Here is a 26,352-nt window from a genome sequence, read left to right on the forward strand (position 1 = left end):
GTGAATTACTGTCCGTTGTAAGTAATGCATGCTTGTCAAGATGCTGATTTACCTTTTTACTTTTTCTTGACGTAACTGATGAGAGATGACTGAAGAGATGTGTGGAGAACTACATTTCCCATCATTCGAAACTACATTACCCATAAAGCCCCGCGCCTGGATTAGTCGGAATGTGCTGGGGGGGAAAGCGTGATATTGTTTCAATGATCGAGAATCAATAACATTCAAACAATCTACATAAAACATCTGTAAAATTGGTAAGAAAAAAGCTTTTCATCCAAGTAATTGTTAATTGTCGTTGTGTTTTCTCAGAAAGACGGCAAATGTCATAAATGTTGAGTTAATGGAAGCTAGCTAGCTAATGAGTTTATCATCTGCTTTATTAATCACCACACTGTCGAAATTTATCATGAAAACACTTGTAATATATTAAATGGATATTTTGATGATCCAATAATTCTGTTTAGCCAGACGGAATACAGATTCAGTGACAGATAACATTTAGTCCTGCTATAACTATATTTCATACGGCATTTTACAATTATTAAAAATCATGTACACTTTATTTACAATAAATTATTAAATACTTTATTTACAATGAAAAAATAAATTTTTGCTTTAAAAATTATGGCTGTCACATTTTGTTAATCGTGTTTCTCTTCATAGACACCGAACCTGTCAAACCTCAAATGTGAAGGAAAATGCTTATGTAATGTCTCATAAATTATATTTTGGCTCATTATATTTGCACAAGCTGTTTTGCAAATGCCACAGGTTTTTATTTCAAAATTGCGATGATAGTGATTTTATAATAATGTCAGTAGTGTTAATATATTTTAGTTGTTAATAAAATGTTTTTGTTTTGTTTTTTGACAGATAACCTTAATGTTTATAACAGTTTTGCATGTTTAACTTTTCTCTCTTGTCTGTTTTGTGGTCCTAAACTTTTTGGTTTATCATCTTTTTGATTGCAGAATCAATTTTCTAAGTTTATTTATAAACGTGTGTGGATTTCTGGAAGATGGGGCAGCTCTACACAGCAGGAGACTGATGAGGAGGGAATGAGCAGGACACGAGGAAACAACTCGCATCTAATGGAAAAGATTAGTCTCACCTCTCTGACATACAGGTGAGCAATAAATCAGATGAATACGATTATTATTGTTCATATAAAAACAGAGCTTCCATTATGCACCTCAAGAAGTTATTTAGAATATGCTTAAACATGACACAGTTTATTGAAATTGAGTAATACAGCCATACTGTAGTATTTCTTAAAAACTACAACAGTGATGATAGACTGTATTTGCAGGTATTAAACCTTTTATTATTATTATTATTCATCCAGCAGTCATGGAAACCAAGGAAAATGGATCAGTGGACACCAAAAGGTATGTGTATAGATTAATATTTTATTTAAGTTGAGACCAAGTGTTTTAACAATTGAGTTTGAGTGAGAAACATTTATTAATGTCTTGACATCTTAATTTTATGTTGTTGCTGTACTTTTTACTTTCATGTTATGCAGGAAGTAATTTTGACTGTACTCTGTCAAAACTAGCATGCCCTTTTCTTCACAAGGCCAGAAATATAATTTCATCCCTGGCTCTGACTCAGAAAAGCAGAACTTACCTTCACAATCCATTTATTCAGCCAAGTTGCTGTTACTTCCATTGTAGAAATTAAGAATTTTTAATTTCTTGTTCCCAATTAATGGACATTTTTGGATTGTTTGTATGAAACAATTCCTGAGAAAAAAAACAAACAAACCTCACGTTTGAATAAATATGCTCTACACTCTCAGGCCTCTCAGTTATTTTGACGAGAAGAGTCATGGCAGCCAGACTGAAAATAATCATTTGTATGGCAACTGTTTTTAAAGGAAGAGAAATTAAGGCACACATCCTCTCTCCAAAACATTTCCCACTGAAAACATTTCAACCAATCCAATATCAGCATATACGAATTTGTAAAATGCTCTCTGCAAAAAAAAAGAAAAAGAGTTGGTTCACCCTAAAGTAAAAATAACTCATCCTCATGTTGATTCAAACTGCTTGATTTATATGGATTTATTTTATGATGTCTTTATGGACGTTTTGAAGTTTAGGAGTTCTAATGGAGGGAGAAGAAATCTCTCAGATTTCATTAAAAATATCTGCAATTGCTTTCCGGAGATAGTCCTATGGGTTTTGAACAACATGAGAGTGAGAAAATAATGACAAAATGTAATTTTTGGGGTGGAATTATGCTAATGCCTCTTTAAAACTTTTTCTCTCCCCAACAGTTCTGTGGAGAACGGGCAGCTTTCTGATCCAGCCCACTGGGCCGTAGCAGATGTGGTCAATTATTTTAAAGCCACAGGGTTTGAGGAGCAAGCCAACGCTTTCAAGGATCAGGTAGGATATTTTGTTATATTTCTAAATCTAATTTGCTTCTTTTTATTTTTTTAATAGAAATATTTTTTGTAAATATTTCTACATACTAACCAGATATATCATATGATATAATATTGTGAATATACTGTGTGTACACACTTTTTCTTTCTTTCTTTTTTTTTTGGAGAAAACGTCTAAATGAATAAATGTTGATAACAGAAAAAGCAATAGACAATTTACAAAACATTCTCGACTGAACGAAAAAAGTCTTTACTTTTCCAACCATTAGAAATGCAGTGACATTTTATCCTTGCATTTCTCCCAAACGTTTCTCGAAAGGTCTGACCCCCAGTTCTCAACAAAAATAATGTACAGTAATAACATGGTTTGTATTTAAATTTACGTTTACATTTCAACAATGCCTTTTTCATGTTCATCTCTCATTCAAAGTCAGCTGTATATAAAAAAAAGGGAATTTGACCGTAACTCTGCAGTTTCTTAGATCAGCGCTTTGTAATTTTAAAAGACAATCATGTTATCAATAGATAATATAGTTGTATTATTTATCTCCTGTGTCATTTTTGTTCCACTTTCCCCGACAGGAAATCGATGGCAAATCCCTTTTATTAATGACTCGAAATGACGTTCTGACCGGACTGTCAATAAAACTGGGTCCTGCACTGAAGATCTATGAGTATCACGTCAAGCCTCTCCAAACCCAGCACTTAAAAAGTAACGTCTCATAGCTGCTGCAGTCACATGGATGCATGGAAGACAATCACAGCAGGGTAGCTGCAGGCAGAACTAATACATTTTATCCATCTTAATAAATAAACATGGTGAATTTATTGCTTTTAAGGTCTCATTCTGCTGTACAGGTGCATCTACTGTTTTTAGTTTACCTACATTTTAACATGTTCGTTCAGATTTTACCTTCACTTTTTAAGTGAAATTAATTGCTCAGTTTAATAACATGATCTGTGATGTAAAATGAAAAATGGAACACTATTCTTGAAGATGTTTCTGTGTAACGCATTAAGTACTTTTGAATAGAAATGAGAGGGAGGTTGCCGTGTGATTTTTATTAGTTTGTTGGTGTTTATTTTTCCTTTTTGTTCTTCTGTTTTTTAATAGATAAAAAGTGTATTGAGATAACAGCACAAATGATGAAGTGTCTGAAAATGATGTATTTGCTGTGGTTTAGCTATAAATGCTCAACGCATTAGGGCTTTGTTTGCAGGAATCCTGTCAGAATGACAGTGCTTTGTGCTGCTATGAATTCAGTTTATTTATTTCATTCTGTAACTAACAATGTGATTCCTGATGAATTGGTGAATTGTTGTTTTTGAAAGCCAGCACAACACTGTAAGTCTACAGCGGTTTGTGATACAGGGTGTTTTAAAAGATGAAACAAAAGTGAGTGTAGACTGCAATAAATGGTGCTTTTTCAGACTGCTAAAGAATCTACTTCCTGGTCCTCATTACAGTGCTGTTTGACTTCCTACCTTTTGTGTGTACAGTATGTGGTATTTGATTAATATCTAAAAAAAAAAAAAAAAAATGGGTCATTAAATGTAATAATGAATTTTCACAATGAAATCCCAGATATTTTACATGCATGTTTATATGATTCAGGTTTTTTTTCTAAACTTAATTCCTTATTAATGATGATTTTAATTGTGTTGTGTTTACTCCAAAAAAAAAACTACTGTAAACACCTTTCAACTCGAACGAACTGAAATTTTAACAAATGTGACAATTTACATTTTATATTGCTTTTATAAATGAATTCAAACAAAGACGTTATAAAGATGAACACATACACATTTTTGAACTAAATTTATAAATATATTTATCCGAGACGAGAATGATGTTTTCATTTATGCAGTTTTCTATTTTTTATTTTACTTGTGTGGTTATAAAAATAAAAATATGTTTCTAAATTCAAAATCAGGCTTGTTGAATGAACAAATATTCATGCTAGAGCCTAACTTGAAATTGCTTTTACAGGTTTTATTTATAAGTTGTTCTGGTCTGTTAATGTTGTTTTTCTTTTTCTTTACATTTTGGCTCGTGGTTTTCGGCTTATAGTGCCTGTGTTGTTTCCTGATGGATTATCAAGGGAATTATAAACCTGAAGTAAAAGCACAACAACATATTGTGAATTTAAAATATAAATACAAATGTTGCAGGGCTAGTGAAGCTCTTCCTGCTTACAATTCTTTGGCTAGTTGTTCATTCATTGGTTGTGCTATCATTGGGCAGTGAGCGAAATATATAGGCTGCATCCGTAAACTCTAAACAAAAGTGCCTTGAAATGCCTTTATTGTGTTTTAATTGTTGTGAGCGGTGCTCTATGTGAGTTTGGTTCTTTTGTGCTCAATTGTTTTTGTTTGTTGATCTGTTTTTGTTATAATTTATTGTGTAAGTGTTGGTTTGTCATTGTGAGTTTGACGTGTTTGCTTCTCGTTTGAGTTTTTTTATGTTGTAGTAGAAATAATAATTTAGCATAGTCACTATTATTATCATTGTCTTTTGTTTTGTATTAGTTATTTTGGTGGATTTAAGTATTTGTAGGCTGTCCCTTTGTGGGCCAGTTGTGTGGGTTGGGTGACTCTTCTTATTGTAAGCCATCTTCGATAGCGTGACTGTGTTTCTTCAAAGGTGCCATAGAATGCAAAAATCACTTTTATAAGGTGTTTGAACACAGTTGTGTGGCCGCAGTGTGTGAAAACAACCAGCCTACAATGGTAAAAATCCACCTACTCATTGTTTTGTAATCCCAATAAATCATAAATTGTCTCTCCACAGTAGTAGTTTCAGATATCTCACTGCTATGACGTCATACTCGGGGGAAAGTCCCACCTATTTGTGACCTTCCCTATAGCATATACACAGTCCTGAGTGAGAAGCAGTGGTCCGCCATTACTTCTGCTGGAGATACAATGTCAGCACCAAAGAGCCATTAAAAGTGTTGTGTGTTGGGATGCACCAGCGAACATAGGAGTCTCCATAGACCGCTTAGGACACAGTGTTTAAATTTCATTTTCGAAGGAAATGTCCCAGAAAAAATACGTAATGTCCTATATGTTTGTGTTAAGATTTTGCGGCGGACTGCCTCACAAACGAGGGTCAGTTCAGCGTTGGAGTTGTGCAAAGATTGCTTCTTAAAGAGGGAATAATACCAACGCTTTGTGCGCAAATGTCCAGACTCAGACAAAGTAAGCATCACGCCTCATATTTTGTTTTCCAAAAGAGCTTCTTGGCTCTCTGTAAGGCTAATGTTGCTAAAGCTACCATTGTCTTTGCCTGTTTTCACTAATGAAGCCTTCATTTGCTACCAGAATGATCGTAAATAGGAATGTGGTAGTTAAAAATTGCATTTGGAAGCAATGTGTTGTCAGTAACACGGAGAGCTCATTTTCATTGAAAGGGGACAAACACAAAAAAACTGCGCGCTTTGGCTCATACCCTTAAACTGTCTATTTCAACAAGCTATAAAAAATTATCTGTGCGGTATTTTGAGATAAAACTTCACATACACACTCGGGGGACCTCAGAAGACAATTTAAAATATTGAATGAATGCATTCTATGGCACCTTTCAAGTGTATAATCTGATTTTTGCTTGTTACAGGAGCTGAGTGCCTAAGACAGGGGCGAATTCCTGGAGTTGGTGTTTCTTTCACGTGTGCTGGCTGGAGGGGTTGTTTGTATGTGTGTCTGTGTGTGAGTATGCTACAGGTTTAGGTAAAGGGTGTTTAATGTGGCTTATGGCCCATTGTCAAGCCTCGGTTCCACCTTTGACCTCTCGATGGGAGCCTCTGGACCTCTCAGAGAGCATGCTAAATACATTCACTCAGTCTCTATTAAATGGTCTGTCTTCTCCTCCTGGTGCACAGACTCAATTTCCTCCGACGTATCTCTGATATTGTCATTCCTGCAAGAGCTGTTGGATAAGGGCCATTCCTCTTACAGTGTCAAGGTCTTTATAGCAGCCTCTCACACTCCTATAGCTGGCCAATTGGTGGGCAAGAACAACCTAGTTGTTCGGTTTTTAAAGGTGTATAGGAGGCTCAACCCAACTCGCCCCAACACTGTCCCTACATGGGATCTGCCCACAGTAAAGAAACCCTCCCTTTGAGCCACTATAGTCCGTTGACCTTTGTTCCCTGACACTAAAAACCACTCTGCTACTGGCATTTATTATCGGTAAAGCGTATAGGAGATCTGCAGGCGCTCTCTGTGAGCCCCACCTGCCTCACATTTGAGCCCGGTGACTCCAAGGTCGTCATGAAGACAAGCCAATGTTACAAACCTAAAGTGCTTTCTACTCCATTCAGAGTAAAGGTAATAACTCTATTGGCGCTTCCTAGTGTTTCGCCCCATACAGGCAGACAGGTTTCCCGTAGCATCTTAAGCAAGACGCAGTATAGGGAATTCAATACTAACGTAACCTCGGTTCCCTGAGATACAGGAACGAGTACTGCATTGCTATGTAGCTGCACGATTCAGTTGTTGCTTCAGTCGAAGTGACCTGAGGATCCTAAGGCGAAATGCCCGATTATATTGCCAGATGGCCCCGCCCATTCTGGTGGTCTTCGTTGCCATAGGCTCATGCATCTCCGCTATAACACAGTTGTTGTTATTACTGTGTTATTAAAAAGGCGTCAGTCATCGAAGAAAAATGAGTTTTCCCCATAGTGTCTTAAGCAAGAGCCATTCGTTCCCGTAGCTCAAGTAACCCGAGTACGTTTTTTTGAAAAATTTGTTTATCTATAAATTATCATTTAATTGTACTGCATAATATGTTTTGCTCACCACAAAAACTATGTTGACCATAAAACTATTCATTTAAATATCATCTTAGGCATTTTATTGGGATATATAGAGTGGCAAATAATATTTATAAGCATTTTGTGTAAGCAGACTGCTGTACTATAATAAAGATGTTGATTTACATGATCAGAATTTCTTCTTTGGCCATATGGCAACTGCACCAATAAATCACATTTCCTCCTCGAGTGTTGGCTATATATTTAATGTTGCTGCAGATTACAGTACTTTCACTTTTCAGTCCAACAGCTAAGTCTATGTATTTTACAGTGATGTTCCACCAGAACTGAAGAGCCAAGCAGAATATATAGATTTCATAGTAGTTTTTATATTATATTTAATATAGAATAAATATGTTAGACTCCATTTTAAAAGTTCCATTTTAAAAAATTACATACACTACTATACATTTTAAGACTCTTTTTTCACATGTTAGACTTTAGAGAGTTTATTCATAAATAATAAATTTAATCTGGTGGTGGGGATAGGTTGTAACAACACACTAATATTACTTAATTTACTGACTTTTTTACAGGTTTGAGGGAAAAAAATACAGATTTTTAAACAACCAGATTTTCATTTCCCCAGTCCCTGCTATATTCAGGCTGCTTCTCTGTCACTATTACAGCTGCATGATTTCGGTCATAAGACAAACTTCCTCTTTTTGACATTAGAGCAGCTATTTTGACTTCACAGCTTTGAATACGTGAGAAAGCATCTCTCTGTTTTCATTTAAGCAGGAAATACAGATGGTTTATTCACTTTGAATCAAACTGAGATGTTAGCGTTGTTTCGACTCTGTGTGTATACACTGTTGTTTTTTATCAGTTTTTCAGAGGCAGTGATATCCTGTTTAAATGAGGATGGTCAGCCTGTTGACTGGTAAGATGAAATCTTTGCTGTCAGGTTTTTAGGATTAGTTTATGAAAACATGATTGACAGTTGTTGTTGAAATCAATCTTATAGCTACTGTATGTACTATAAACTGTTATGTGCATCAAATTATTCAAGGTTTCGTAGTATTGCAACTCTCATATATTCTTTTAAAAGGTTCATTATTTACAAACTTCCCATTTACAAGATGGAAGTTAAGGGAAGTGGAGTGGATTACATGTATCTGGATCCATCAGTCGTGGATTTCCAGATGAGTAAACATACAGTCAACAGCAGTAAAGGAGCTTTAGGCCGAACACTGACACAGCTTTACTCCAGATATACAGTAAGATGCTCTTTGAATACTAATATATTACTAATTTATATTATGCAGTTCCCACAATGTTTAGAACTGTTACAAAAGTTCAAATCTTTTCATTTTATATTTATTTATTTTTACAAATGTTAAACTGTAGATGGCTGTACTTTCATTTTTCAGTCTAACGGCTCAGTCTATATGGTTTACAATGATGCTCCACCAGAGCTGAAGTACCCAAGCAAGTATGGACATACAAAAGGTAGATTTATGTGTGACAATGTATATACAACGTATACATGTCAGACTTTGTCTTGTGGCCGTATTTGGTTTTCCTGTTCCAGTCCTTCGTTATATCAGTCCCAGGTGTTCCCCGTGTAGTTAATTTGATCCCAGGTGTGTTCTATCAGTGTCTGTGTATTTATATTGAGTTCTGCCCCGTGTTTCCCATGCGCTGTTAAATGTCTTAAACGTCTTCTGTGAGTTCCTGTGTTTTCTACGTCTTTGAATTAAAATTCCATGTTGACGAAATCTCCTGTGTCTCCTTGCTCCTCACGACCCCGTGCAGTGCAATAATACACAAATTTATAGTACAGCTTTCAACAACAATTTTAGATTTTAATTTGATTTTGTTCACTCAACATTGCCTTTTCACTTTTAGTGTTTAAAGTTATGGCACAAAGGCGATGACTAATAAGTCATGTTTGTGTAAAAAATGGCATAGATTGTTTAGGACAAATTTCTCTCTCTCTCTTTACTCTCTTTAACTTGGTTGTGAAGCAAGTGGGCATTATTTCAGTATTTGAATTGGCCTAATCTTGCTCTTCTCATACCCTCAGACCTAGTTCATAGATTAAGTAAATAAGATTTGAAACTTGTAAATATTGTATCCAACTGTATGGTTTAAGTGTATTGTCATCTATATGATTTTTTGCAGGTGTACTGATGTTTGACCACTCTCAGGGATTTTGGCTCACACACAGTGTTCCTCATTTCCCTCCATTTCCAGAGAGAAATTACAGTTACCCATCTACAGGAAAATACTACGGACAGACTCTGCTCTGTATTACATACAACTACGCGCAGTTCCCTCAAATATGTAAGCACATGCAATTTTTATTATATAGGATATTTCTGATTTATTGCTCACAGTCTGAAATAAGTATTCCTCTCTTTTAACAGCATGGCAGTTAGCATATCTTAATCCACGCATGTATAACTGCTCTGTCCCTATGGCATTTCGCCCAGACTTTGCAGTCATGGCACAAATTTGTGATGGTAAGACACCTGCCATTAAAAACAGAAGAAGTCTGCAGAAGCTGAAGTCAGCCCGAGGACAAACTTTTCTCAGTTTTGCCAAATCTAACAACTATGTGGATGGTGAGAACTCTCAAGTTCAAAAACTCTTCTATATATTCAGACTGATGGTCCTACAGCAGTTTATTGATATTGCATTATGCCATGGTTATGTAACCATGCAAGTGTGCAAGTCCCAACATGTTTTTCGCATACCACTGTATGACCATTATATAATATGAATCTTTTTCAAGACACAACACTAGACAATATATTATTACAATGTTACATAGTTTGTTATTTTATTATTTCTTACTGTTCCCATCATGACACAGTAGGCTAAAAGCTAGTGATCTATAATGTGATTTTGTCATTGTTCCGTCGTTTGGTCCATTGTTCAATCCCCATCATTCCCCAATTTGATTTTCCTTCTGTGAAACACAAAATTAGAAATCATGAGATTATTTTTCTATGCAAAAGCAATAAATGAGGACTGCGAGTTTCTTTCCTCAAACAAACACTAGTTGCTTTCAAAGAAAAAGAGAAATAAAGTTTTTAGCATTTTATGTTTGGTGTTGTTTTTTTTTCTCAAAGCTGTATCTGCTTCAGGAGGCTTGGTAAACCGCAAACGAGTTGTCAGTCCTTATTCATTGTAATTGCAAAGGAGAATAGACAGTCTTCAAAATGTTGTGGATTTTGTGTTCCACAAAACATAGGAGTGGGGATGTTTGGTTAAACAGTTTTAGGTAAACTATTAATTTAACATGAAACAGAGTAATAGGTTAATAAGAGTATAAATCCTCTACAGATATTTACACTGGTTGGGTGGCTCAAGCATTGGGGACAGATCTGCTGGTGGAGTCATGGCTGCACCAGGCACATCGGCTCCCCTCCAACTGCTCACTTCCCCGGCACGTGATGAACATTGACAGAGTTCGTCTTCCAGGACCGCAGATGTTCAGAAGCTATGAGGATCATTCAAAGTGGTGCGTGTCTTATGCATTCAAAGACCAGTGGGCATGTCTGGGGGACTTGAACAGAGACAGTGGCCAGGCTGGCAGAGGTGGTGGGCTGATATGTTCTCAAAGCTCAGTCATTTATAAAGCTTTCCGTCAAGCCATGGCTGGGTATAAACACTGCTGAAAAAAAATACCTTCAGTACATTGAACCTGCTCCAGACTTTTGTGCATGCATTAACCACTGTTGAAAACCCTGGTTACACCAGTTTTAGCCCAAGCCCAGATGAAAATGTAAAAGTTGATAAACATAAAATAAAAAAGCACACACACACCATGGTAAATTTAACTAGGCTGATGATTGTGGTGATCATCCAAACTATCAACAAAACCTTTCAAACCTTTATGACATGTCATTCCAAACCTTTATATGTTAATATGTTCTGCAAAACACAAAATAAAATAGTTTGAATAATGTTGGCGACCAAACAGGTTTTTTTTTTGTTGTTGTTTGTTTTGTGTGTTTGTTTTGTTTATTTGTTTTTGATAATTGAAAGAAATATTTTTGAAATTGTAAATAAATATATAAATAAATAAAACAACACTGGAGTGATGTTTGTTTAAGAAACACATTTATTCTACTGTACGCAAATTCACATTTAATTCAGTCTGTTGTGTGCCATTTCTTTGTAGTTACTTGTAAAACTAGTGAAATAAAAAAATGAATTAAGAATGAATCAATTAAAAGGAATGAATTAAATACCTTAGAAACATTTGTTGTTTGTTTTTGTTTTGTTTTGTTTGTTTGTTTTTTTACTTTTTTTCTCTTTCAAAAACAAGCATACAAAGATACTTAATATTAAACAGAATAAAACAAAAATGGGGGATACATATAACAAATATACATCATGGAAGGTAAAACATTAAATTCAATTTAAAAAATAATAATTAATTGTTTTTATATGAGAGACGTTTTTATACATTTCTTGTTCCTAGTGATTGAAATCAATGAGTAATAAAATATTTTAAGTTCTTTACAGAAAAACTTAAAAGAGGGAGTAATAGACATTATTTTTGCTTTATGTACATTGAACTTCCTAAGAAGAATTATCATCTTTAAAGTGTTATCAACTACATCTGATCCAGTATTACAGTTTAAAAAAAAAGGATCATAGATTCATCTATTTTAATTATTTCATCAAATCAAAAACTAATATAGATACCTGCATCAAAAAGTCTTCAGAGTATTTACAGTTACAAAATAAATGTGTGAGAGTTACCTTAGAAATGTTGTTGTTATTACAAAATTCGTACTTTGGTCAGTCGTCTGCCTCTCCGTTAGAGGGCGCTAAACTTAAGAGCAACTCACGTGGCAGCAAGAACCTCCAGTTCGACCGGAAGTAATGTATCACACACACGTGAAGCAGACAGAACAGAAGCAGCAGAAAATGGAATCTAACGAGGCAACAACTTCAGAAAGTTTTTCTAAGAAAAAGGGGAAAACGAAGAAAGTAAAGCGAAAGGTAAAACCCGACGAAGCTCCGGTGCAAGAGATGGATGAGGCGGAGGGTGAAGAAACAGAAATGAATTCCGTGTCGGGAACTTGTTTTCCTCCCACATTCAGCGTGTCTGAGATCAAAAACAAGCAGCGCAGACATTCGATGTTCCTTAAACTCAAGGAGGAGAAAAGAAAGGTGACATCTCACTATCATATACACACGTATTGCAGCACGCACGAACGGATAATTTTGCTGTGTCTCAAAACCTAGCGAGCTGTCAGGATAGACAGCAATATGGGCATCACAAGACAGACAGGTCCTGTCACTGATGATCAAATGCGCATTTGGTGCAAAAAAACGGAATTAGATCACTTAAAAACAATTACTTTTAAACAACTCTTTTATGAATGTACTGTAGCTCGCTAAAATCTGAGACACAGCCTTTAATCATTGAAGGTGCAACTCTGCGACATACATTTTCCAAATCGTTAAAGCTGTCGATTATGTTTTTCAGCAAAAGTTGGAACTGAAAAAGAAAAAGAAAAAAGAGAGAAAAGTTCTTGGAGATAAGGTATGTTTGGCTTCACACCATCTATAATCAGACTGGCTCTCATAAACCTTGATATTCACTATGTATATATTTATACATATTTAAACATACATATATTCATATATTACTATGATGTACATTGGAAACACAGCAGGCCCAACAATCAGACAAACATCAGACAAATACATGAACACATACACACACTAGCGAGAATTGGTCTTGTAGTAAGCTAATGTTAACCGCTCTGATTATCAATGAGCCATTTCTTTAACTGGATCTTAAAGGGTTCTACCAAAAATGAAAATTATGTCATTAATAACTCACCCTCATGTTGTTCCAAACCCGTAAGACCTCCGTTTATCTTTGGGACACAGTTTAAGATATTTTAGATTTAGTCCGAGAGCTCTCAGTCCCTCCATTGAAGCTGTGTGTACGGTCTACTGTCCATGTCCAGAAAGGTAAGAAAAACATCATCAAAGTAGTCCATGTGACATCAGAGGGTCAGTTAGAATTTGTTGAAGCATCGAAAATACATTTTGGTCCAAAAAGAACAAAAAATATGACTTTATTCAGCATTGTCTTCTCTTCAGGGTCAGTAGTGATCGACCGATATTGTTTTTTTGAATGTCGATGGTTTTAACCTAATCAAGATCTTCTACTCATAGAGCTACTATATTTCTCTACTATTTTGAATAATGCAGTAACTGCATGTTTTGTGGGCTAGACTAACAAAACATTAAACTACAATGTCACTTATCATCACCGCATCTCGTGCTCCAGAGATAACGCTCCCTTACGCACACCTAACATTTGATTGTACTATTTTTGCATTCAAATGCAAATGTTTATATCGTTATCGAAGAAGCTGTACAGTCGATAAATATCGGTACAGTTGCATCGCCCAAGCCTATTACAGAAAAGACTTAAACAAACAAACACTGCAGTTCAGTGAGCAAGTCAAATGTTGATTAAGTAAGCACGCTAAAGGTTTCGTTCAGTATTCATCAGACTGTTTGAACCGTAACGTGAGTTTTGAAGGATCTATTCAATGGACCGGGTTATTCTTGCTATGCATGTTTGTTTTGTCTTGTCACATTCAGTTCACACCATGGACTCGTTCACAACTCAGAAGTTAAAATAACGATCTCTTTTGCACAAAACAACAGCATTACTTTGATAAAAACAATACTCCCATTTCTACCAGTGTATCATTTTAATTGCCCACCTCAGTAGCATCAAATTAGCATTTTTCTTGCAAATGGAAGAGTTTGTTGCAAAACGTAAAATTGTCGGTCTCTTTTAATTTGGTTATTTTTATTTCTATATATTTTCTCTTTTTCAGGCTCCACCAAAAGAAGTTCCCAAGACAATAGAAAACCAGAGAATATACGATGAAACTACAGTCAACCCAGAGGATGAGGAGGTGATGTGTGATTTGTCAGCCCTATGCCGACTGCTTCAGTAGACCTCATGTACAATTTTGAACCTAACCTGGAACTAATTTGTTGGAAATCCAGGTGGCTTTTGATGAAGGAACTGATGAGTTCTCTGCTTACTTCAATCGGCTGACGAATCCTAAAGTTCTCATCACCACATCAGACAGACCCAGAGGAGTGGGTTCAGTTTACTGTTCTGTTTTCTAATTCACTCGTGTTATGCATGATGAGCATTTTAGAATAGATACATACTTCAGGTGTTTTGTTTTTATGGGTTCTTGACGTGTGCCTGTTTTCAGAGGACCGTGAGGTTTTGTGAGCAGCTGGCCACAGTGATCCCACACGCTCATGTGTACTACAGAAGAGGTCTGGCTTTGAAGAGAGTCATTCCACAGTGTGTATCTAGAGGTTTCACTTATCTGATGGTGATCAATGAGGACAGAAAAGTGCCAAGTATCCTTTGCCCAGATGTCAGTATATAACCATGTTTTTAGATCTGTGAGATTTTGTTGAATCGCCTTCTTAATGAGGTCATGGGAAGCAGTCACTGGATGCTACATGAAGGATTTTCCCTCACTTAAAGTATCACAGACGGTTTGGTTCTCTGTCACCTTCCTGATGGGCCAACTGCACATTTCAAAGTTAGTAATGTTCGCCTTCGCAAGGAAATGAAGGTAAGTGAATTATTATTTGTGTGTGTGTGTTTTTTTTTTAATATATATATAAAATTAGTCATGCAGTGAATTTTGATGGTCCATGTTGTGCAATACTTAATCACACAATCATTTTGACTAATTATATCAATGGAGTTCGGCAAGGAGGACATATTTCTGTAGTTCATAACAGAAGTGAGCCTCACCCTGCTTCTCTTGAAAAAAAAAATCAATAGGATTTTTGGATAATAGCAAAACATAAGCTTTGTTGTTTATCATGAAAATGAAGCCTAAATGCAGTCGAAAGTTAGGATATATAAAGAACCCTGACCACTTCAATTTAACATCGCTGCTGCTAAGCTTCAGACAAAAGTTTGAATGGAATAGTTTTTGAAAACGCAAATATAAATACATTAGGGCTGTAAAGCAGACTAGTGAGTCGATGTGTTTTTCTGCTAAGCATGATGATATTTAAAGTCCCTAAGAGCCTCTAATACTTAAGTAGTGCTGGGACAACAAATCAATGCACATGCAATGGATTCTGAGCTTAGTTTTTAACAGCAGATGGTGCAATAGGCTGGTTTTTAACTGCACACTCAAATGCTTGTGAAGAAGTACCCTTTGTGCATTTGTCATGTAAGTGGTTAAATGTACTTGCACCTTGGCATTTATGACACAATGAAATAATGTAAACCGCCCACTGTGAACACCCTTGTAATTCACTTTGACTTTTTCGAACTGAATGATTATTTTGTGTTCAAGTTGTGTGTAAGGAACTGGAAGCAAGCAGAGTACGGCTGTTTCTAAAGCACGCAGTGTCATCTGCTGTTAAAAACTAAGCTCAGAATCCATTCAAAAGAGAATCGTGATGCATTCAGAAAATCTGCAGAATAATTACTCGATTCGCGATGCATGGATTAATTGTCCCAACCCTAGTACTTAGCCACTTTTTAGCAACTGCCTTTTTCAAGATGTGCTGAAAATCACAAGAGGTCATTTCTGATGCATGTCATGTCATAGAATAAAAAATATGAAATATGAAAATACTGTGATCCAAAACCCATTAAAAAAAACTACATACTTGTGACGATGGAACTCAGAAATGCTTAATGCTTACTCCTGTTTTTACTCACTAGAGAAGAGGTAAGGACCCAACAGAACACGTCCCAGAAGTCATTCTTAACAACTTCACTACTAGACTCGGTCACTCCATCGGCCGGATGTTTGCTGCTCTGTTTCCTCATGATCCACAGTTTGTGGGCCGTCAGGTTGCCACATTTCACAATCAGAGAGACTTCATTTTTTTCAGGTTTCACAGGTAAATATTCTCTCATTTGAAAGGGCTGTGTAATTGTGAAAGCTTACATGTATGTAAGATTTGTTAGTGTAAGGATTGTCTCAAGGAGAGATACATTTATGGTACCTGTTGTGATCAAATATGTTTTCATCTACAGATCACTGTAGATTCTAAAAACTGATGTATGAATGTATTGTAGTAAAAATAGTCAAATGGTCAGAATATTAAGTAGAGTCCAAAAGTCTGACACTGCTATTAGGGCCCTTATAAATGCATTGTTACATTTTAACTGGTTAAAAATGATATACCGATTAGGAACTTCTATTTCTACATGACTGAATAAATGCATTTATATCTTACAGGTACATCTTCAAGAATGAAAAGAAAGTGGGCATACAGGAACTAGGACCTCGCTTCACTCTTAAACTTCGCTCTTTACAGAAAGGAACCTTTGACTCAAAGTTTGGGGAATATGAGTGGGTTCACAAGGTGCGTTCTAAATCTAAAATCTCATTCGTGAGGAACTTTGGTTGTTTGAATTGTGCTGTTATTTGTCAGTAATTTATGTGTCAGTCGTACTTGATTAACTGCTCCTTTAAATGTTTTAGCGTCATGAGATGGACTCCAGCAGAAGAAAATTCCATCTTTAAGGGACAGACTTCAAACACAGGACAGCCATGTTGACGTTTCATGAATTGAAATTGAAAATTGAGATCTCTTAGGCTAAAAAAAAAAGTGTTGTAGAAATAAAAGCTTTGACTTCACTGTATTATATTTTTTGCTAAGCATTTGTTCATAAGAATAGTATAACCAGGCTGGACACAAAGAGGCTAGGTGTGTCAAGGCATGACAAATAAATCAAGCAAATACATTCCAATTTTTCTTTTTTGTTTTTTTCTCCAAATATAAGACATGGGTGGAAGAGGCAGGTTTATGGTGAGTGTTTATGTAAAATTTCAGGTTAAAAATGTCTTGTTCTGTTGTAATTGTGGAATACTGAAGTTGGGCTATACACAAAAATACATTTAAATATGCATGAAACAACCCCATGGAAAGACATAACTAAAGCGCTGTTGTAAACTTTTTTCTTTTTTTTTTGACTGTTCTTTAAATGTTTTAACATTTAAGAAGTAGTTTGAACTGTGAACTTTAACCTGTAGAAGGGGGAACTTATTCTAAATAGAATTAAAAAATTTCACAATAGGGAATTCATGGTTTTCTCTCTGTCATGTAAAATTTAGATGTAAATTGTTTCCATGCACACTAAAAATATTTAGCTTTTTGTGACAGATGTTGCAATTTCAATCTGTAAATCATCTCAACGGGGAAGTTTTGGCCTAGTGGTTTGACTCCTAACCCTAAGGTTGTGGGTTTGAGTCTCGGTCCCAAATGGCTGCTGTGTGTGTGTGTGTTCACTTTGGATGGGTTAAATGAAGAGCATGAATTCTGAGTATGGGTCACCATACTTGGCTGTATGTCACATAACTTTGTCACTCCCTTTGTAACTTTGTTAGCATTAAAATATTTTTTGGCAAATAAACATATATAAATAAAATGAAGCAGAGCTTCATAGACATCTTGTGACTATAAAGTAAAGTGCCATGAAATCAAAAACAGGCTACTGTAGAGAACAACAGTAAAAGAAACAGAAGGTATTGCATGCCTACAGGATAGTAGTAGCTGTGCAGTAAAGAACACAAACTGTCATTACGAGCTTTGTTCCAGCCGAATCTGTTGGGTACAGTTTCATTGAAAGCCTGAAATAACGCTTCCTGTAATCTTAAAACAAATCTTAATTTGTGTTCCAAAGATGAACGAAGAAGGTCTTAACAGGTTTGGGATGACATGAGGACGATGATTTTAGGGGAAACACACCCCAGGTCAATATACATGATCTAAAAGTCTGTTATTTCTCATTTCTAACTGTATGGCTACAATAAAATGACAAACTAAGAAATGATCATACTGATCATGTGATCTCTTATTACAGATCAACTAGCAAACAGATCTAAAATACTGAATACTAAAATATTGAAATAACTTTCACCCCCCCATTTTTAAACAATATGATGAAACCCACATAAAGGATCTTTCTTGCCAATGAAAATTGGAACATTACCCAAAAGATAATTTAAATAAGCATGGTGGAGTTCCTATGACAACATGTAATATGAAGCCAGTGGGAACTAATCTGAACAGATATCATTTGAGCTACACATCAGTGCTTCTTACCACTGTGGAAATGAACAGAAGAATATAGATGCTGCAGACTAAACAGAACTGAAACAGCTGTTATTAAATCTCACAAATGTTGGTGTTGATGTTCAGATAAAAATTCACGTTTAATAAAATCGATCATTTCAAAAGTTCAGAGAAGAGTTCTGGTTTCTGTCGTCAGTCTGGTGCAACTTTAATGTGTTGCTTCAAGATGTTTGATTCAACAGCTATCAGATAAAGCCAAACTGACACACAAGAGACCACAATAGCACTGACCTTAAGTAAAAGGGACAGAGAACTACTTGATTTCATAACAACTCAAGCTACAGTGTGACTTAAGCAATTAGACTCATACAGAACACAACATTTAAATGTACTAAACTACTCAGTCTACTACTCAGCATTTATTTTCTGCTAACTCTCACATTTCAAGTTTTGACGTGATCTTGATGTCCAAAGTATTTGCACATTTTGCACGTTAACTGTGACCATATAGTTCATGCAGTCTATTCATGTAAACAAAATACTGCAAATGTACATAACTGTAAAATCTTTATTCTAAAGCACATTTGAGGACAAAAACAGAACATATCAAATGAATTAATTCTGTAACAAATCTGTTGATAATGGTAGACTGATATCAGCATTGTTTGTATCTAAATACATTCCTACATCAAATCCTATATCACTTTTGATTTATAGGTCTCAAAATAAGGAAATCCCAATTCCCTAATGCCCAAATTAAGCATTACCAAACTTCACAAATAAATAATCCAGTGAATGACCAATCTAATGAATTTCACTATATAAAGAACAGATTGCGTGGCATATGGTTTAACAACAATCTTTCGAATCCTTGAAATATTTACAAAATGAACAAATGTTGAGTCTCACTGCAAACAAAAATTTAATTAAGTAAATAAATGTAGAAAACTACAGTATGCTGAGTATAAGCATCTCGGACTATAAGTAATAACTGACCAACAGTAAAAGATGGACACACAGCAGAAGAGCTGCCAAACACCCCAAAATACAGCTTCGGGAAACCTTTCTTAGACGAAACTGCACATTATGAGCTTCACAACCCTTAAGCTGTTTAAATTGTTTGCTCAAAACCTCTCATTTGTGTTTTTGAAGCTTGTACTGTTTTCATGAAATACAAAACATACATACCATACATACAAACATACATATATATATATATATATATATGTATATATATATATTTAAAGAAAATAAAAATAAGAAACATAACCCAGACAAAAATTCCTTATGCATTATTGACAGCAAAGAAAGATGGTTGGTTATATATTGGGTTTGGTCTTTGTTTAGCAGGGACTTGGCCCGGGTTTGCCACCCTCTGCTTGGTTGTTGGCAGAGCTGCCGGGCTGGTCCTGGTGGTCAAAGGTTTGATATTCTCTGTTTCGAGTTATCCATGGAAACCCTGAAAATAAAAGATAAAAAACTCTGAACATTTGCATACTCCAAAGTAATTTCAGTTTGCATTGTTAAAATATATTGTGACTGTAAAATACTTCATAATTACACTTACATTACACTACACTAAAAAAATAAAAAAAGACTCAGTAATGTTCCCCAACTGCACAAATGGAACAGCAACATAATGTTTTACAATTTTGCTAATTGGTGGTTAATTGGTATAAATACAATCTCACTCCTTCATTTTTGTATGTTCGATTGACTGTTATGCCTAGGGGTGGGGTCAATTGTGGACATTCATATATTTGTTTGTTTGTTTTTTTTTCTAAGAAATATTTATTTTTAGTATTATTAATTTCATATGTTTTTCCATGAGTTTAGCATAAATATTCATGCATGAGGTAATGTGAATTAAACACACTTATTGCTAAGCAATAAAATACAGATTTTTTTTAATTCACACCATATAACACCTGTACATCTGCAACATATGCCATTTACTCCGGTAGTGCTGGAGCAATATGCTAGCCTAAACTTCTTTATTCAGCCCTGTGATTCCCTTACGATTGATTAACTGAAGAAATACCATCGCACAGAAGACCAATGATAAGAATTTCACTCCATTGTGAGCAACTCGGGCACAGAGTTAATGTTCTCAATTATATTATAGCCTCAATATCTCATGCATGAGAAAGTGCTTTGTAAAAACAAAACATCAAGAAAAAAATCAATTTGTTATTGCTTCCATTTATAAAAACACCAATGTCAATAAATAATTTAAAATAACACAATTCCTTTTTATTGAACAATAAAAACCCAAGCAAATATTGACCGCTAAGACAGAGTAGTAAATTAGCACTTCTGTGACCATTCTGGCAGAAAATACAGCTAGAAAACAAAGCCTCTTGTAACACGTGGTTCTTGATAATGTTCTTGGAAGGTTTCAACAACCAACCCAAAAATAGATTTCCCCTTTAACACTTTATAATATCTTACATTAAAGGCACAATATTTTTATATATTTTTATATATATAATTTTTTTTTTTATTCAAATATGCAAAAACCACTAAAACAGTGTTATATATTTTGTTGTCTTGTGTACTTAAATAATCCCAAATGTTTCGAAGAAAGTTTAGATGCAGAGAAATAAGCAATTTCACCTAGTGACAGTGTCCATAGTATCATTGTGTCATCTGCCAATCACATCATAACCCCTCGATTTTCGGTTTTGTTTTGTAGAAAACATGGAAACACCAAAGACGCTTTAATATGTTATGCGTTTTACTAGACAGGTGAAGACCGCAGAGTCACAGAGGTCAGTTAATTCTCAGCACATAGAGACTCTTTCACCTAGATGTCACACTATAGAGACTGTGTCTGTTCCCCGAACTAGAAAATACAAAAAACGTCCAAACCAAGTAAAGATTAACAACTTAATTGAGGTTCAACAAATAAAAAACAGATGCAATACGGATAAACAAATTATAAAGCTTGGCTTATTGAATATCAGATCACTTTCTAGGAAAACACTTTTTGTAAATAATATGATCACTGATCATAATATAGATGTACTCTGTTTGACAGAAACCTGGCTAAAACCTGATGATTACATTATTTTAAATGAGTCCACCCCCCAAGATTACTGTTATAAACATGAGCCACGTCTAAAAGGCAAAGGGGGAGGTGTTGCTTCAATTTATAACAACGTTTTCAGGATTTCTCAGAGGACAGGCTTCAAGTATAACTCGTTTGAAGTAATGGTACTTCATATAACATTATCCAAAGAAACAAACAGGGAATGATAAATCCCCTGTTATGTTTGTACTGGCTACTGTATACAGGCCACCAGGGCACCATACAGACTTTATTAAAGAGTTTGGTAATTTACATCTGAGTTAGTTCTGGCTGCAGATAAAGTTTCAATAGTTGGTTATTTTAATATCCATGTTGATAATGAAAAAGATGCATTGGGATCAGCATTTATAGACATTCTGAACTCTATTGGGGTTAGACATATTGGGGTTGTCGAAATCATACTCTTGATTTAATACTGTCACATGGAATTGATGTTGATAGTGTTTTAAATTATGCAGCCAAGAAGTGATGATATCTCAGATCATTATTTAGTTTTGTGCAAACTTCATATAGCCAAAATTGTAAATTCTATTCTCATAATTGACTGTACACTGATCTGATTATTGTACAGTAGGGCCGGGCAAGTTAATGCGTTATCTCATCTCTCAGATATAAAGATTTCATCTTACATTTTGATCATATAAATATCAGCAACTGATTAATTGTGTCCATATTTTCTGACTCATTTCATGCGTCATACTTTACAAGTTTAATAACAGACCTAGAGAAATAATTCTAACATGATGGATAACATAAATGGATTAAGACCTCAACAAAACAGCTAAGATACTAAGATCACAGATAATAAAGATTTAACAGTGAGGAATCAGTCGAAACTGGCCTGATCCCTTTAGGCCCAAGCCCTGTTTTTCAGATTGCAGTGATCAGTCAAGCTGTCTGTTGCTTTTCTTTCCTGTGAGCTGCTCTGTCACTCATCTGCCTTGTGACCAGCCCTAAAACTCAATTACTTGCCTTTAACTCATTTTGCTTGCCATTTTGAGTGAAATACTCTGTATGTACTTCACATTCAGTGACCTAGGAATTATAGTGCCAAAAATGGGCTCAGTAATGCTTTAAGCAAACAATGCTGCTATTTTAACCTCACAGAAGGACTTTCACATGTATCAGAAAGCACTCTGGACCAAAATTAATCAGTCACCCATTATTCTTTCTCCCCCGGCCCTTTGGTCACCCACTTACTGAAGCTGAAGTTGTTTTCGCCACCTCGCACGCGGTACACGTGGTAGGCATATAAGCAGGAAACAGGTTTGAGCATCAGGCTAGTGATGGCCAGGCCCCCACTAAAGCGGAACAAGTCCGGTGCCACGCTTTTATACTGGATTTCAGCCGCAGCGTAGTACAGCGCAAAATGTACAATGTCAGTCAGGATGGTCACTGCCAGCCCGATCAAGAACTGAATGAAGGAGAGCAGAGATCAAATATTAGTATGACAAATATACTATGCACAAACACATTAGGTGGTCAAAACTTGATCCCAGCATGCTCATGGGCCATCTTGTAAACTCTAATCTGATTGGCTGGCTTTAAACAACTTCATGAAGGAGGGAATCAGGAATTCAAATTAATTCAAACTATCTTAGAAATATAACCAAATTTGATACATTACACATTCCACACATCTCACATAATATATTTCAGATAAACTCAACCCTAACTGGCACACAAAAACCAAACAAACTGTGATTTCTTGCTTTATACATCAATCAGACACTCTTTTTCTGTCTAAGAGGGTGCTTTTTACAGACAGCTGCACCTTACAGAAAAAAATTCTGGCTATGCAAGACTCAAGCTGTGGATTTCTCATCTGTCAACGTTAATGAATAAATTGTCTTTAAGTCATCATAACCTAAAAATCATATTCTTCTTGGATTAAAAAAAAAAAAAAAATCACACCTACCATTAATATAGCGTCTATGGAATCTTTCTGTGCAATGGCCCACACTCCCACTGCAAGAGCACTCACGTTCGCCAACACATAAGAAGTAGGAAGCCAGCTGATAAAACATGCCCTGCATACAAACATGCATTCAAACCTTTTAACACTACTGTCTTAATTAGGGCTGTCAATATAACTCAGTTTGCTAAAATAAATAAATAAAATAGTAATGCATTTTTGTAATATAGCAAATGAGCACTTAATTGTCCTCTGATCCATACATAAATGTTATAATAAAGCATTTTTCTACTGTTGGAGCATTCAAGCTTTAAGTACTTTACCCCCTAAATGCAAAGCATATTTACGATCTCCGGTTGCTACTACAGAAAATGCACTGAGAGAGAAATTCCTCAGGCTAGTGTGGGAAAATGGAAAATAGAAAGTCAAAGGCATCATACTCTTACCAGATTGTCAGTAACCAGTGAACCAACACAATGTTCTGCAGAGAAAACACACACACACACACACACACACACAGTTAAACTCATGAGTAAATGTACAAATCTGTTCCCTAGACATAGGCCTTGGTTCAAACCCAGTAAAGCATTCAGTCATGGGCGTTTTTGGACCTACATGTGATCTAGGGCATCTCTAAAAATCACTGTGTCCAGAACAGATACAGGTGCATCTCAATAAATTAGAATGCTGTCGAAAAGTTCATTTATTTTAGTAATTCAACTCAAATTGTGAAAGAGGTGTATTAAATAAATTCAGTGCACACAGACTGAAGTAGTTTAAGTCTTTGGTTCTTTTAATTGTGATGATTTTGGCTCACATTTAACAAAAACTCACCAAATCACTATCTCAACAAATTAGAATACTTAATAAGACCAATAATAATAAAAAAAAAAAACATTTTTAGTGAATTCTTGGCCTTCTGGAAAGTATGTTAATTTACTGTAAATGTACTAAATACTTGGTAGGGGCTCTTTTTGCTTTAATTACTGGAGGTGATCAGTTTGTGGCACTGCTGAGGTGGTATGAAAGCCCAGGTTTCTTTCTCAGTGGCCTTCAGCTCATCTGCATTGTTTGGTCTCTTGTTTCTCATTTTCCTCTTGACATTACCCCAAAGATTCATGGTATTGAGGGTGGAGAGAGCACTGTACATGCACTCCCCCCACCTACAATTCCTGCCGGCCCAAGACTCAAACTCACAACCTTTCGAATGCGAGTCCGACTCTCTAACCATAAGGCCACGACTTCCCCTATGCACAGGACTTCCCCATTTGGTGCTTTTGGCAGTGTGGGCATGAGCCAATTCCGGCTGGAAAATGAAATCAGCATCTTCTAAAAGCTGGTCAGCAGAAGAAAGCATGAAGTGCTCCAAATTTTCTTGGTAAACGGGTGCAGTGACTTTGGTTTTCAAAAAACACAATGGACCAATACCAGCAAATGACATTGCAAACCAAATTATAACAGACTGTGGAAACTTAACACTGAACTTCAAGCAACTTGGTCTATGAGCTTCTCCACCCTTCCTCCAGACTCTAGGACCTTGGTTTCCAAATAAAATACAAAACTTGCTCTCATCTGAAAAGAGGACTTTGGACCACTGGGCATCAGTCCAGTTCTTCTTCTCCTTAGCCCAGGTAAGACGCCTCTGATGTTGTCTGTGGTTCAGCAAATTACTTGACACGTCTGTGTGTGGTGGCTCTTGATGCCTTGACCCAAGCATCAGTCCATTCCTTGTGAAGTTCACTCAAATTCTTGAATCGATTTTGCTTGACAATCCTCATAAGGCTGCGGTTCGCTCGGTTGGTTGGTTTAATACACTAGTTTCACAATTTGAGTTGAATTACTGAAATGAATTTTTCCACGACATTCTAATTTATTGAGATGCACCTGTACAAATAACCTTTAATAAAGGCAATGCATTTATAAATTAATAAGGGAATTGAACACATACAAAAGAAAAATTCTGTCCAAAATAAAGAAAATAAATGTATTTAAAGCATTACTATATCCATTCAGAATCTAAAAATATTTTTAAATAAAACAATGTCCTTTTTTCTTTTGATCTTTAAGTTGGTTTTTTTTGATCATTTAGCAATTGATTTAGCAATTAATTCTTATCTCAATATACAACACACATATTGTAACAACACATTACCTTGAGACTTATGGTTAGTACTTCCATTGTATTACTGCCCCTTTACGATCTAGTGTCCCTCCGTAGCTTTCAATATTTCACAAATGAAGCCTGAAACACTTTTATCGTAACTTTGTACAGCAGAAGTTTGCCCAACTCTCTGAAGTCACTGCAAACATAAATCATGTGACCAGAGTCACGTGACTACACCTCTCTCTACTCATTACTCCATCTGAACATATGAGAGCAGAACTGGAAAACTTGTGTGTCTATGCATTTATGTAACTTTAAAAAAAAAATTTAATTTCTACTGTGCATATTTACAATAATGTTTTCTGAATGTTAAAGGGGATATATGTTTTTTTTTTTTTTCAAATGTGGAAGTGTAACTAACTAAGAAATGTTTCAATACAGTAAAGGGTCACATTGTTCCAAACCATACAGGTTATTTATTTATTTATTTATTTTTGTTTGTTTTGTTTTACTTTTTCTTTATGTCTTCTGTAATTGAGAATGTTGTTTGGCACTAGAAAAATATAAATGCATCTAATCAGAGTTTAGACAGGTTATTCTTCAGCTCCCATTGATTTGTGGTTTATGTTATTTTAATACACAGGCCTTTAAAGACTTGTCATAGCAGAAACAACCAAAATAAATTGCACATACTGCTTGGCACATTCATTAGTACTAAATAAAATATAGCCTGTTCTCATAAATGATTTGTTAAATGCTCCTATACACACACACACACACACACACACACACACACTTATTGACATGAAATTACTAAATACAGTACAACAAAGTTGATAGAATTTGATAGATCATGCTGCTGGTCCAATTAGCCAGTGTGGTCCATGATTTTTATAACAGCAGGGACAGTTCATGGAAGAATATGTCACCTAACAGCTCAGATTTGCTCAATTA

The 26,352-nt window shown here is 35.5% G+C and overlaps 4 protein-coding genes across 7 annotated transcripts; 3 read left to right on the forward strand and 1 right to left on the reverse strand.

The window, feature by feature from the left end:
- Window positions 1-125: 125 nt before the first annotated feature.
- On the forward strand, window positions 126-3,223 carry LOC132126158 (sterile alpha motif domain-containing protein 13-like). 2 transcript variants are annotated; one of them, XM_059537263.1, is made up of 5 exons: window positions 126-257; window positions 975-1,129; window positions 1,349-1,391; window positions 2,285-2,396; window positions 2,978-3,223. In XM_059537263.1, exons 3-5 carry the CDS (start codon window positions 1,354-1,356, stop codon window positions 3,119-3,121), a joined length of 294 nt encoding a protein of 97 aa, XP_059393246.1. In that variant the 5' UTR covers window positions 126-257; window positions 975-1,129; window positions 1,349-1,353; the 3' UTR covers window positions 3,122-3,223. The 2 variants fall into 2 exon arrangements, with proteins under 2 accessions (XP_059393246.1, XP_059393247.1); XM_059537264.1 differs by having other exon boundaries at window positions 1,352-1,391.
- Window positions 3,224-5,912: 2,689 nt separating this feature from the next.
- LOC132126278 (deoxyribonuclease-2-beta-like) lies at window positions 5,913-10,901 on the forward strand. 3 transcript variants are annotated; one of them, XM_059537444.1, is made up of 7 exons: window positions 5,913-6,103; window positions 8,039-8,092; window positions 8,261-8,429; window positions 8,583-8,661; window positions 9,337-9,498; window positions 9,582-9,779; window positions 10,504-10,901. In XM_059537444.1, exons 1-7 carry the CDS (start codon window positions 6,090-6,092, stop codon window positions 10,836-10,838), a joined length of 1,011 nt encoding a protein of 336 aa, XP_059393427.1. In that variant the 5' UTR covers window positions 5,913-6,089; the 3' UTR covers window positions 10,839-10,901. The 3 variants fall into 3 exon arrangements, with proteins under 3 accessions (XP_059393427.1, XP_059393425.1, XP_059393428.1); XM_059537442.1 differs by lacking the exon at window positions 5,913-6,103 and having other exon boundaries at window positions 7,758-8,092; XM_059537445.1 differs by lacking the exon at window positions 5,913-6,103 and having other exon boundaries at window positions 7,758-8,092; window positions 8,292-8,429.
- Window positions 10,902-12,024: 1,123 nt separating this feature from the next.
- LOC132126569 (ribosome production factor 1-like) lies at window positions 12,025-16,959 on the forward strand. Its single transcript, XM_059537904.1, has 9 exons — window positions 12,025-12,345; window positions 12,665-12,721; window positions 14,043-14,123; window positions 14,218-14,313; window positions 14,436-14,589; window positions 14,728-14,810; window positions 15,926-16,107; window positions 16,449-16,575; window positions 16,695-16,959. The coding sequence occupies exons 1-9, from the start codon at window positions 12,055-12,057 to the stop codon at window positions 16,734-16,736; spliced, it is 1,113 nt and encodes a 370-aa protein (XP_059393887.1). The 5' UTR covers window positions 12,025-12,054; the 3' UTR covers window positions 16,737-16,959.
- Window positions 16,960-18,842: 1,883 nt separating this feature from the next.
- On the reverse strand, window positions 18,843-25,576 carry LOC132126664 (type-1 angiotensin II receptor-associated protein-like). Its single transcript, XM_059538081.1, has 5 exons — window positions 25,447-25,576; window positions 23,741-23,775; window positions 23,298-23,409; window positions 22,580-22,793; window positions 18,843-19,747 (listed from the first exon to the last, which is right to left on the reverse strand). The coding sequence occupies exons 1-5, from the start codon at window positions 25,471-25,473 to the stop codon at window positions 19,632-19,634; spliced, it is 504 nt and encodes a 167-aa protein (XP_059394064.1). The 5' UTR covers window positions 25,474-25,576; the 3' UTR covers window positions 18,843-19,631.
- Window positions 25,577-26,352: the final 776 nt, after the last annotated feature.

This window comes from Carassius carassius, chromosome 44, assembly GCF_963082965.1.
Source record: "Carassius carassius chromosome 44, fCarCar2.1, whole genome shotgun sequence".
Classification (NCBI taxonomy): domain Eukaryota; kingdom Metazoa; phylum Chordata; class Actinopteri; order Cypriniformes; family Cyprinidae; genus Carassius; species Carassius carassius.

Coding starts and splice junctions, on each gene's coding strand:
- LOC132126158 (XM_059537263.1), top strand. CDS start 1,354: ATGGAAACCAAGGAAAATGGATCAGTGGACACCAAAAG. Junction 1,392..2,284: donor GGATCAGTGGACACCAAAAG/GTATGTGTATAG, acceptor TCTCCCCAACAG/TTCTGTGGAGAACGGGCAGC. Junction 2,397..2,977: donor CCAACGCTTTCAAGGATCAG/GTAGGATATTTT, acceptor TTTCCCCGACAG/GAAATCGATGGCAAATCCCT.
- LOC132126664 (XM_059538081.1), bottom strand. CDS start 25,473: ATGGAAGTACTAACCATAAGTCTCAAG. Junction 23,776..25,446: donor TACTAACCATAAGTCTCAAG/GTAATGTGTTGT, acceptor TTTTCTCTGCAG/AACATTGTGTTGGTTCACTG. Junction 19,748..22,579: donor CGAAAACAACTTCAGCTTCA/GTAAGTGGGTGA, acceptor TTTTATTTTCAG/GGTTTCCATGGATAACTCGA.
- LOC132126569 (XM_059537904.1), top strand. CDS start 12,055: ATGTATCACACACACGTGAAGCAGACAGAACAGAAGCAGCAGAAAATG. Junction 14,811..15,925: donor GCCTTCGCAAGGAAATGAAG/GTAAGTGAATTA, acceptor TTTACTCACTAG/AGAAGAGGTAAGGACCCAAC. Junction 16,576..16,694: donor AATATGAGTGGGTTCACAAG/GTGCGTTCTAAA, acceptor TAAATGTTTTAG/CGTCATGAGATGGACTCCAG.
- LOC132126278 (XM_059537442.1), top strand. CDS start 7,989: ATGTTAGCGTTGTTTCGACTCTGTGTGTATACACTGTTGTTTTTTATC. Junction 8,093..8,260: donor GATGGTCAGCCTGTTGACTG/GTAAGATGAAAT, acceptor TTCTTTTAAAAG/GTTCATTATTTACAAACTTC. Junction 8,662..9,336: donor CAAGTATGGACATACAAAAG/GTAGATTTATGT, acceptor GATTTTTTGCAG/GTGTACTGATGTTTGACCAC.